Below are 12,893 nucleotides of genomic sequence, written 5' to 3'. Positions count from 1 at the left end.
AAGGCAGGAATGCATGTATACCCCAGGAAACAGATTCCATCAAAGGATCACTTTACTAAGACAATCTGAATGGAACTTTCATTGAGCTTCATAGAAATGTGCTTAACTTCTTTTGTCCTTTAGCAGAAAATGCAAAAGGAGGGTATTAAATCTCTGTAGATTTCTAATCGAAGAGAAATTCACCAAAGGAAAATATGTGGGTGTAGATAGATAGGATTAAAAGTTTTGATAAATTCTATACTGTAAAAGGACTTGCGTGTCTAGGAAGAAAAGAAACTTGCTTCACCTGGTACAAATAGCAAATGTTAGTGATAGTGCCTGAGGTGAGTTTTGTTTTCTGGAATGCAACTCCAATACTGTATCTTGAGATTCTTTGTATATTTGCCTTGCTCGTGTTAACAAAATGCTATTGCTCCAGACCCCTCCATAATTGGATAACTGCGTTCCTCTCAAACAGGCAACAAGTGGTCAAAATAGGCAGTGCCCTATCAAATCTTGCTCCTGTTAATAGCGGTGTCCCCAAGGCAGCGTTCTAGAACCAACACTCTTCATACTATACATTAACGACCTCTGTGACCATATTATAAGTAATTGTGTTCTCTTCGCCAATGATGTTAAACTATTTAACACTACCAATAATGCGGCTACCCTTCAAAAAGACCTTGACTTTGTGTCGGAATGGTCAAAACTTTGGCAACTCCAAATCTCAACCAACAAATGCTCTGTCTTACACATTGGAAAAAAGAATCAGAACACTAAACACAAGCTTGATGGACATGACCTTGTAGATGACCCTCAGTCTGTCAAAGACCTTGGAGTTCTCATATCAAATGATCTAAGTGCCAAAGCCCACTGCAACTACATCGCCAAAAAAGCTTTAAGAGTTGTAAACCTAATCTTGCGTAGCTTCTTCTCCAGAAAGATTACCATACTAACCAGAGCATACAAAACATTTGTTAGACCAATTCTTGAGTACAGCTCACCTGTCTGGAACCCACACTTCATTTCGGACATTAATAAAATTAAGTGTGTCCAGAAATATTTTACAAGAAGAGTTCTTCTCCACTCCTCTGATCACAACAAAATACCTTATGCCACCAGACTTGAAATCCTGGGTTTAGAAAATTTAGAACTACGCCGTCTTCGGTATGACCTGAGTATAACTCATAAAATCATCTGCTACAATGTCCTCCCTGTCGAAGACTACTTCAGCTTCAACCACAAGAGCACACAATAGATTCAAACTTAAAGTGAACTGCTCCAATCTTGATTGTAGAAAATATGACTTCAGTAACAGAGTTGTTAATGCCTGTAATGCACTACCTGATTCCATTGTCTCTTCCCAAAATCCCCAAAGCTTTAACCAAAAACTATCTACTGTTGACCTCACCCCATTCCTAAGAGGTCTGTAAGCGGCGTGCATAAGAGCACCAGCGTGCCTACCATTCCTGTCCTAATGTTCCCTTTTGTATCCAATTCGTATGGTTATTTCATGCTTATACTTATATACATTGTTGTGTTTGACAAATAAATAAATAAAAATAAAATTTTAAAAACATTGTTTTTTTTTAAATTGTGGGCTGCACAAAGTCATGCATATGAGATGGGTAGCCAATTAATTTACTAAATAAATAAATAAATACTACCATATAAGTGATGGAAGGCTAAGATTAGGATAACTGCACTTCAAATTTTAATTTACATTTTGACAGCAACATGAAAGAAAGTGATCCATGCAACATTTATCTGCATTTCACCATGAGCCCACTATTAAAAGAAAATTACCCCTACCTTCAGTCAAAAAAAAAAAAGTACATTCCTGCTTTTTATCTCCTTGATTTTTGTTAGTCTGTTCTATTCCCTTTTATACAATCCTTTCACTTTCTTTCAGTTTCCAAAAGCTGTTGGGGTATATTTTGGACAAAGAATTGGTTAGATGCAAAGACATACTATGGACAAGACTCGAGCCAAATATAGCGTTCCCATATTTAAACCCTTCCCTAAATAAGCTAAAAAGAATGGTCTTTTTCCTTCCTTTGCAGATATAGATCAACAAGTATGATTTAAATACTTTGGAGAAGAAGTTTGGTGGCAAACTATATCAGTGCAGAATGCAACTATGACACAAGTCTAACTTTTAATTTCCTCCACAGTTAAGAAGAAAAGTGAGAATAGAAGCCTCAATATGACAAATGTAAAGCAAGAACTAGCATGAGCAGCTGACACTCTCTTTTATTTCAGGCTGGGAGATCTGGGTTGAAGTTCTTGCCACACACTAAAACTAAGATTCATGGGACAGCAGGATTTAAACCCTATTAATAAAAGCAAATAAAGCAGGATTGACAAAGCCACAGCTACTCAGGCAACTCATAAATCACTTGTGAACAAAACCTGTGTTTGGTTCAGGTAACTTTTTTTGACTGAATTTCTGATCCAGAGTGGTGGAGAAAGCAATCCCTGGTCTGATTCCATTGGGAGCATCTTACTTTCCCAACAAAAAGGGAAGGGTATTTTCAGAATAATTCAACAAACATATAGGCATAAAATTGCATAAAAGCTCAGGTCTTAAATAAATCTGTTAATTCAAAAAGCACTAGCAGACTCTTCCCAAATTTCAACACAGATGTTGAGTTAAAGAGCTTCTATATTATCGAAGGCTTGTGGATTTTGAGAAATTGAATAAAGCAGTAAAGGACAAATAGAGGTAATGCTCCCCCATCTATCTGAAAAACAGATGTGCTTTTTTCTGGAAGGCAGCTCCAGCACTGTACTTGGGAGACCTGAGTGTTCACTTTGTACAACTGCTCATGGTAGAGCAATGATGTTGCAGTACTACATGAGTTTCTGAGTTGGATTAAGCACGAAGGGTCCACATATGCCCCTCCACACGGGTTCTCTCACGGGCAGCCAGAGGAGTTCAGCGCTTCCTTTCCTTTTCTAACCTCCAAACCGCACCACCTACCTGGGATACTAACTGATCCTTGGACGAGTGTGAAGTTTTCGCTTTGAAAAATCTCCGAATAAATTGGCGATGGGAAGTCGCTTCCCGCTGGTAAGGTAAACTATGCCACGCAGTTCCACTTTCGACAGCACAGGAGACAGCGATTTCTCCCGCGGGTGCGGGGGGGGGGGGGACAGAACTACAAGACTTCGGTAACTGACGCCTCGACCTGGAGGGCAGAGGCGGGTTGCCTGACTTTTGGGAAGAGAGCGTCGGATTTGAATAGGGAAACGACACGGCGGCTCAAGACTTTCAAGCCCCCGAAGATAAGGATGGGTACCTGTTTTGCCCACGGCGCCCTGTCCCAGCACCACCAGTCGGAGAGTCCGCGCGGGGGTCAAGCTGACAGCTCTGCGCAGCGGTCGCGGGAAACTCATGGCGAGGCCGGCGCTCGACGGCGCGCAAGACGCTTGAGGGAGATACCGCTGCTCGCTGCCACCGGGAACCCCATGCACAGCCCGGACTCCAACTCACGCCACTCGGCAGCCGGGCGTCAACGGCTGTGTGTGTGTGTAGGGGTGGGGGGCGTGGAGCTCCGCCCAGGAGGGGCTGGTCACAGCCGTCGGCTCCTCCTGGGATCGCGTAACCCAGTTCTGGGGCCGCCGACCCCGCCCCTCGCCCGCGCGAGAGGCTGAGGCGCACAGAAAAAGGGCAAGCCGGGTGAGCCTCGGCTAAATCTTAAACTCAGTCGCGATGGCAAGCTGGGACCGGCTGCGCCTTCAGTCGCCACTTCGGGTGGAGGGTGGGGGTGGCTCTAAGCATTAATTAGCGGGGGCGCGTGAACTCCGCACAAAGCGGGGTTGCTGCCGCTGCCCCGCGTGGCTCTTGAGGCGCTCGCGGTCGGTTCGAGCGTCTGTGGAGATTCTCAGTCATCCAGGACATAATTTCCTCAAAGGTGTTTTTTCCCCCCAAAGGGCCACTGGACTGCCTTTTTCCTCTGACCCCGTTGAGGGGTCAGAACCGATGAAGCTTTTTGGATGAGAAGCAAAAGGTCTTCCTCGAGGCAACAAAACAAAACAAAACCCTGTCCAGTGGATTTTTGAAAAAGCACCTTTGAGACGGCTTGGTTCCAAGGGCTCATAGAAGAACGGGTCGAAAGGCACACTCTCTGCCCTAAACTGAAGCCTTCCAGGGTCTGAGACAACAGGGACTGCAGCCATGACTACAGAGCTTACAATTGCACTTCTCTGGAGGGCAGCAAGTCAGGCAGGGGAGATGCCTTACTTCATCCTGTCTCCTCTTAACCAATTTAAATGAAGGATTGGGAGTACGTACGGTTGGCTTAGCCATGACTGATTGAATATGCCACATTTGGTTGGGGTGTATAAGACGCTAGCTCATCATTTATGGTTTGCATGATATCTGCTTGCCAGATCTCCCACAGTTGGTTGTTTTTGTGGTGGTTACTAATAACTGCAATGAATGACACACATCATCATTTCCAAAAGACTAAAATGTTACAGAATGTTCAACAAAGGCAACAACCTTGTGGGATCTGAAAGGCAAGCATATTGTGCTATGAACCTTCATATTGTTTAAGTCTTCATATTGTTTGACTAGGCAGCTGGGCAAAAATCAAGGGAGCAAGCCAACAGTGTACAGTAAGTTTACTGGGGGGATATAAATACAACACCTTGAACAGTATGATAGGAATTTCTTGGCCTCCTTTATAATGAATTCATTAAGGTGGTATCTCTTTGAATACATTGAAAAGCTTCTTCCCAGACTTCACTCCACCTGCACTAATAAAACACTAATTTGCTGTTTTTGGGATAAACTGCCAAGTGATTTGCCCACTCTCGGGCCATATTGTACCAGTGTTTCCATCCTTCCCAAAACTTCTTACACATAAGTGGTAGTTGAATATCAGAGCTTTTGACCTATAAATATGTGTATACATGTACTATTGCAAGAACTCATGTTTAATACTTTATTTTATTTTATTTTGTCACAACAGTATATATAAGCATAAGCACAAAACAACTATACAACATATAAACGTATATATAATGAAAGGAAACAATAGGACAGGAAGGGTAGGCACTCTTGTGCTCTTATGCACGCCCCTTATAGTCCTTTTAGGAATGGGGTGAGGTCAATGGTAGACAGTTTTTGGTTTGTTTGATTATATTAGTATGATTGTTTGTGTAATAGTGGTTTGCCATTTTTTTCTGGGATTTTTACAATTTCCCACTCTTGCATCTAACCCTGAAATTGTTTGGTTATCACTCATTCAAGTACTAATCAAGTCCAACCCTGCTTAGCTGATTTCAAGATCAGCCAACAGTTACTAGGGAATTTGCCCATTGTGACGTACACATCGTTGCATATTTATAGGTGAAGGAACACTGTTGTAAAGCATGAAGAGTTTAGGCAGATAGAATCTGAGAAATTATCTTTTTCTATGTCTAACACCTGGATGGCAAGAGCATATTTATCAGGTGCAACATTTGGCACATAAATACAGAGATGGATGAGATCCTTTAAAGATCAAATTTCTATCTATCATTGACCAAATCTAGAGAAAAAATCGGCAACTTTATCTGGTTGTGTGTTTCAACAGAATATTTTAATTGCCTTTACTGTAATATAAAATATTCATTTGAGTAAAATCTCATTTAACTTTAAAGATATCATGTATATTTCAACTAAGTAAAGTAATCTGGAATAAAACAATTTTGCTTCTTGCTGGATGATGAATTTATCATCAATTTATCATTTCAATAGTGCTGATTATTGCCTCCAACTATACAAGAAATCTTTCCTTCCTTTGCAGGGGACCCAGATACTCTAAAAGATGGAAATTCACTGGATGTTGAGCACGTTGCTGTGCAGTGGAAAATGTAAACCATGAGAGGAAATGCCAAGCTATTTTCCAAGTGTGTTTAAAGAACTGGCCCATTAAGAAACTCCATATTATTCAGTGGGACCACAAGCATTTTCCAACTGAAGATTGAATAGACAATTGTGAAGGAACTAATAGGACTGATCTGGTGTGTTCTCCTTGTCTCAAGATATGAAAGACCAAAGTTTCTTTCAAATCTCTTTAGGAGTACAATGTGATAATTGCTAATTCAAGAGATTATGCTAGCAAATAACTAAGGAGTAGCTAATTTCAGGACATCTTAAAAATTGTACTATTGGCAATTCACTAAGACAGTGATACATAGCTAAAATGTAGCCGACCAACATGTAGTGCATAGATCGTTGCAGAGATCTATGCAGGATGAGATTAAAATTTTCAGTCTTCTCTCTTTTTTGGGGGGTTGGGGAGGAATGGGGGGGATTAAGAGACAAAATACATGCCTTAAATTTGTCAAGCATTTTTTTGATATCTTTTGAACATTTCCCCCCCAAACAGATTCCTCTACTATTTTGAGAATGCAGTTTCAGCATGCGGCACACATCTTGGTTTGACTCACAAATTGATAGAAGGTGTACATTCCTGGCCTAGTCTAGTGAAAATTAATTAGACTTTCTTAATATCTCACCAAACTATTGATGCTTTTTACTTATAAAACTTACAGATGGTGACAAAACTTAGCTGATCTTGCATGATTTTCAAAACGCTAACTAGATTGGTTCAGTTTACTATATGATGGGAGAACTACCAGAAAAACAGTATAAGATAATGGGAATTTAACAAAAGCTCCAGAAAAGAGCTATGAAAAAATTGTTTTTGTACTGTTGCCAGCTCTGATTTCTGATATTCCAGCTTTTATCAGACAACTGTTTCAACTCCTACCCTCAAAAAGATACTATAGAGCACTGCATACCAGAACAACTAGACACAACATTTTTCCCCGAACACCATTACTCTGCTAAACAAATAATTCCCTCAACACTGTCAAACTAGTTACTAAGTCTGCATTACTATTAATCTTCTCATCGTTCCTATCATCCATCATCTCCCATGACTCTCTGACTGTAACCTTGTTGCTGGTATCCTTAAGATTATATTGACTGTTTCCCCGTGACTGTCATTAAGTGTTGTACCTTATGATTCTTGATGAATGTATCTTTTCTTTTATGTACACTGAGAGCATATGCACCAAGACAAGCTCCTTGTGTGTCCAATCACACTTGGCCAATAAAGAATTCTATTCTATTCTATTCTATTCTATTCTATTCTATTCTATTCTATTCTATTCTATTCTATTCTATTCTATTCTATTCTATTCTATTCTTATTAGCTTATTATTTTGGCAGATCCATGCACACATGGATCACCAATCTGCAGTGACAATTTTTCCCATTATTTCCCTCTGTACAGAATAGCTGTCTTTGGAACAGTTGCACTTCTGCTTTTGCCTGCAAGACTCTTAAAAGACACTGGTTATAAAAAGGTCTTACTGCTTTCATAATCTACAACAGGAAGGAGAAGCTTTTATCCCACAAAACTAATGGGGCTTTGCCCCCTGATAAAAAGCAGGATTTACTGCTAAACAAAAAAGTCCTTGGACAAATTTGGGTCCAGCTTTCTTGCCTGCTAGATCCTGTCATCCAGCTAAAATAACTAGAGGCCTAAATACAAAGCTCGGTTTCTTAGACATTTTGGGACAGATTATATGAGCTGGGAGTATTCTGTGATGAAGGAATGATCAAGAGACAGACATTGTATTATAGCAAATATTCTAAGTTTTCACAAACTGAAAACTCTGCTCTTGTTCATATCAAGGCCAGAATTCTCTAACATGTTTTGATTCTGTTTCAGGAGGAAGACAGAAAGCATATGTTCATTTTTAATTTCATTTTTTCTGCCATTCCTAAATTAGTGGGGGGGGGGAATGCCAATCTGTTCTAATAACTCTAATTTGTGTGCTAATCATGTATTGGTAATACAGCATTTTTTAAATTAAAAAAAAATCTCTTTCCTTTTTCTGGCAACTTGTTACAGCTCTCCCAAAAGCCCAATGGGCAAAATCAGAAATTAGTTTCTAAAGAGAAAGAGAACAGATGCCATCTTATCCAAAATCTGTGTGAAAAGATAACAAACATGATAAACTAAAAATAGGTTGCATTATGCCTAACGATGAATTCTGTTTCCACTTATTCAGAGATCACTACTGTTGGGTTGTCAAAATATTTGTGTGATTTGGGATTACAGTTTATGAGATTCCATCAAAATGGATTGTAAATCAGCTGTTTTTTTAAAAGAAAAAAAACCCCATTACTGACAATTTCATCCACCTTGGTTGAAAATTAGTGAAAGGATCCATTTCCTTTTATATCATTAGCCTATGAACGCCAAGCTACATTTTCTAGTACTTTTTTCTTCTGATGATCTGTACTGGGGGTACAACCCCATAGCTGGTACTATGGTTCATTGCACAGTCAGTTAGATGTTCAGACTGAATTTGGCATTTTTATCCACCTTTCAAGTCCTTCCCAAGGACCTGAGATAGGCAGATGTTGACGTTTTGTGGTATTAGAGGTAGCATCACAGGATGTAAGCAGTTCTGAGTAAAGCCGCCTTTTGCAACTGACTGATGGTGAATTTGTCAATGCCAGTGGTGTTCAGGTGGTGCTCCAGTTGTTTTGGGATGGCACCCAAAGCGCCTATAACTATTTAACAATGTTTATATTATTAATATTGTTATTATTGCCCTAGTGCATCAATAGTATGTTCCTCCTGATCGAAAAACCTCAGAATTAGCAAAATATTTCAGGTACCCTCCTATCATCCTGGCAGTTAGAGCTGAATATGATTTCTTGCAGGCAGCTACAAAGGACACTACCAAAAATAGTAGAATAAACACGCTGGGCTGGGCACCATAACTTCATGACTCTTAAAAATGAAGCAAGAGTTTCATAATTCTACCTCTGAGGCATTTTCCTCCCCTTCTTTTCTTGCAATATGGTCTTTTTTCTGTTGAGCCTGACTCTAGCCATCTAACGTAGACTGTTTACACAGCAGCGCTTGGTGGTGAGATCAAACATGTTTTAACAACTATTCCCGTTCTTTCCATGCATGTAGCCTGCCATTTTCTGCAGATGTTCTATAGAGGGTTTAATCAACAGCGAGCACAAATTTTGTTGCCTATCCTTATAACGGGCTGAAAGACAGATCTCAAAACCCATATGCAGCGCCCTTGACCTTCCATTCAGCTAACTGTGAATGTGCCACATTCACACATATAAATGGACCAGTCACCCGAGATTGGAATCAGATTTATTTGTGCTTTAGTCCCATTCAAAACATTAATAGTACCTAAGTGAATCATGCCTAACATAAGACAGTTGACTTCAGAATAGCCTTCTAATTATGCCTCCAGATTTCCAGGCACAATGGTTGAAAATCAGTGGTAGGTTTTTTCCAATCATTTTAAAGTAAGAAATGCAGAAAAAAATATGGTGCACTGTAAATCATTCTATATATATATATATATATATTTAAAGGGGGCACTTCCCTTCTCAAATAATCTGGGGAAAAAACTTTTCAGAAAATGCTGTTTCCATTTACAAAAGTAGTAAAGTTGGAAAGGTCATCAAGCACCAACCTATCATTTTCCCAATAAATATTATGGACCCTGAACACTAACATTGCTCACCTCTGATTATGCCATAACCACACCATACTTGCTTAAATTAAAAAAAAAAACCTAACATATCCTGGGAGCCCTCTGCCTGTCTGCTTTATGTTTCCAGTCCTGCCAATGAACTCCTATTGGCAGATTGGAGAGAATGTTACTTTGCAGCAAGGGGCATGAAAAGACCTCCCGAGTTCCTGAGGTGCAGGGATGCAAAAGCCATCAGGAGAAACAATGGTTCTAAGCTTGCCTTTTAAGTCTTTTCTTGGGGGAAACATCAGCAATTCTATCAAAATGCAAGGAGGGGGATGCTAAGTGTCTCCCTAGGGCAAGTAGGCAGTTGGTTAGACACACTTCTAGAAAGCTCAGCAAGTTCATTCCCATTTGAAAAAGAGAGTTGCAAGATCTCTCCATCTAAGTACATTGTGTTAACTGTTCACCCTCTCCCTTTCTTCCCCCCCCCGCACCCCCCCACCAAACAGAATCTAAACCTCTGAGTAGCTTGAACATCAAGACCATATATGATTGCAGTTGCTGCTTATTTTGGGTGATTTAATTTATTCACGTTCCACATCTTCAACATGCTGTTTATCACGTAACTTTTGCTAAGGGCTTTCTCGTGATGCTTTAAGTCAAGCTAAAACAAAACTTGCCGTTCCATCAATGTTCAGTCTTGTTTAACCGCTAGATGAGCTTTTTCTGTTTTGTCAAGCCATTTGATAAACAGCTGGCATGACAATGTATTCTTACAGGTGGCGTTTCTAACACACCTTTTTAATTGCATCGTTGGTTTATCCTGGTTTTCTGCCCCTCCTTAAATCAAGTATTAAACTTGGGAAAAAAATCAAATCAGCACTGTAATATTTGATAATGAAAACTCAGTTGAACTAATAGTACCATGTTTAACATATATTACAGAATTCAATTTGTTAAATAAACCATAATTATTTGGGTTTACACATATTAAACCATAGCAGATGATTTATACATAATTGCTGTACTCACACAGCATAATGAATATGTTGAAAGAAGCCACAATATGTCCTGGGTGCTTGGACATAACGTAATATTTTAATTCTGTCCACTGTCCAAATTATGTTTAAAAAAAATTTTTTTTTAATATTAAGTATTTTAATATGTTTATGAAATTTTATGTAAAGTAAACATGCATTTACTTCTGGGCCCATCTTTTCTCCATTTGCACAAGTTTGATGTCCCTGAGCAGAACTCAACTTTTTTGGGATGGAACCTTACTTGTCCCATGAATTTATTAATCCTCCATATTAAAATTTATACATATAGTAATGTATTTTGTTCCTTTTTCAATGCTTGAAAAACAAGAGCCAGAATTCCACACCCAGTTTAGCTGTAGGGTTACTGGAGGTGATTAAGGTATTATGTTTTTTAAAAATTTTTTTTAATATTAAGTATTTTTCCCTTAAATTCTGCCAGTTCCCTGCCCATCTAACCCCTGGGCTGTATTTTAAATCATTATTATAAGTAAGGATTACCCAAACAACTTAGTCATTTTCAATTCACTTCTCAGCTGATGGAACTTCTTGCCCTTTTATCACTGGGAATAAATGAAGTAGCTGTTTATCCCAGTAGAGCATAATTTACTGGCTTGGATGAGTGGGTAACATGTTACATGAAACTTGCACGCAGTCAATAATGCCATTTTAGTTCTCTATTTTTGAAGAGAAAAATATTCAGAACTGCTGACATCCAGATGTATTGATCGTCATTTACTTTGTAACCTCAAGACTAGACCACAATAGTGCACACAAAGCTCCCTTTGATGAATGTTTGGAGTAGCGAGCTTGTTTCTTGACTATGAATGGATTAATTGGGAGTACAACTAACACTCCGGGTTTGAAACGGATTTTCCCATATACTGTTGGGCTTTCCACTGCTCTATACCTTCATTAGAGAGCAATCAGCTTTGTGCACAGAATTGGTTCATCTGCTAATTTGAAATGTTAAGGAAACACTGAGGAACAGGATGAGCACCGAGATATACTTAGTTAGTATACTGCATGACTTCTTACCTTGGAAGAAAAAGACCACATAGTATATAGAGACCGCAGTATATTAGTAGACCATTTGCAAAACATTCAGATATAAAAAGCTCCAGGTCCAGGATAGACTTATACACAAGCTTTATTTTCCCAATAATATTTTGGTTCATCCTAATTAGTTTTAGTTTTTTGATATGTTATCTGGCTGAAAGGCTGATTCAGAACAGTTATAGGAAAAAGTTGTTACGGTGTACAGTGGGGATAGAATTTGATAGTAAGATGAATGGGGAAAAAGTTTGGCAAGAGCGTCCTGGGTAAAGTTGTCCTGGTTCCATAGTTGGGTACTGTTTTGGTAACCCTGTGCATGGTTACATTTTTATTCAATTTAGTAAATTGAATATAAATTAGCATAAGAAACAGAAATGTTTTGTAGCGTACAGGAAAGTAAACAAAAAGGACATCTGTTCTAAAACATTAAAATCCTGAAGTTGGAAAATGTATTCTGAAAACAGGGAGCCAGAACAATTGGTAACAGGCATCTCTACAATTGTTAAAACTGTGTTAAAATACTGATAAGGTACCCAACCAGGGGTGAAATGTAAAATTTGTTACTACGGGTTCTGTGTGCGTGGCTTGGTGGGGGTGTTAATGTGACTGGGTGGGCATGGCCAATTTTTTTTTTTTACTTTTAAAAGCATTTTTTTTACAACCTCTTCGGCCGAAGAGTTAAAAAAATGCTTTTAAAAGCCTGTGGTGATCAGTCAACTCAGCTGGGATTGCCAGAGAAAAAAAAGTTTTAAAGGTTCCTCTGGCAATCCCAGCTGAGTTGCCTCATTGCCAGAACCTTTTAAAAGCATGTTTTCTACAAGCTCTTCGGCTGAAGAGGTTGTAAAAAAATGCTTTTAAAAGGCTGTGGCGATCAGGCAACTCAGCTGGGATCGCCACAGGAGCCTTTTAAAAGCTTTTTTTTAACAACTTCTTCGGCCAAAGCTTTTTTTTTTTTACTTTTAAAAGCATTTTTTCAGCCGAAGAAAAATGCTTTTAAAAGTAAAAAAAAAAAAACCTCCGACGAGTGCACGGCTCAGCTGGGGCAGTGTTTTTTGCTAACAGTTCTCCGAACCACCTGCTGCCATCGCTATCGGATCGGGAGATCCGGTCCGAACTGGGAGCATTTCACCCCTGTACCCAACCTAACCCATTCAATCTGCTACCCTCCACAGTTGTGGTGTTACAGCACCCTTCATCTCAGTAGCAGCAGATGAAAAGAGAAAGGGCTATAGTGGCGCAGTGGTTAGAATGCAGTATTGCAGGATAATTCTGCCCACCGCCAGGAGTTCGATCCTG

General features: G+C 39.4%; 1 protein-coding gene across 1 annotated transcript in view; it reads right to left on the bottom strand.

The window, feature by feature from the left end:
• The window catches only part of LOC131184792 (ras-related and estrogen-regulated growth inhibitor-like), a 44,146-nt gene extending 40,655 nt beyond the window's left edge, over window positions 1–3,491 (bottom strand). Inside the window, exon 1 of the mRNA XM_058156515.1 lies at window positions 3,282–3,491. Coding sequence (XP_058012498.1) covers window positions 3,282–3,378 — 97 coding nt within the window. The 5' untranslated portion in view covers window positions 3,379–3,491. The remainder of the gene's footprint in view (window positions 1–3,281) is intronic.
• Between the last annotated feature and the right edge of the window lie 9,402 nt (window positions 3,492–12,893).

The sequence above is a fragment of the Ahaetulla prasina genome, chromosome 1, assembly GCF_028640845.1.
Source record: "Ahaetulla prasina isolate Xishuangbanna chromosome 1, ASM2864084v1, whole genome shotgun sequence".
Lineage (NCBI taxonomy): Eukaryota > Metazoa > Chordata > Lepidosauria > Squamata > Colubridae > Ahaetulla > Ahaetulla prasina.
Note: the sequence above shows the minus strand (reverse complement) of the source record. Positions and strands in the feature narration are given on the sequence as shown.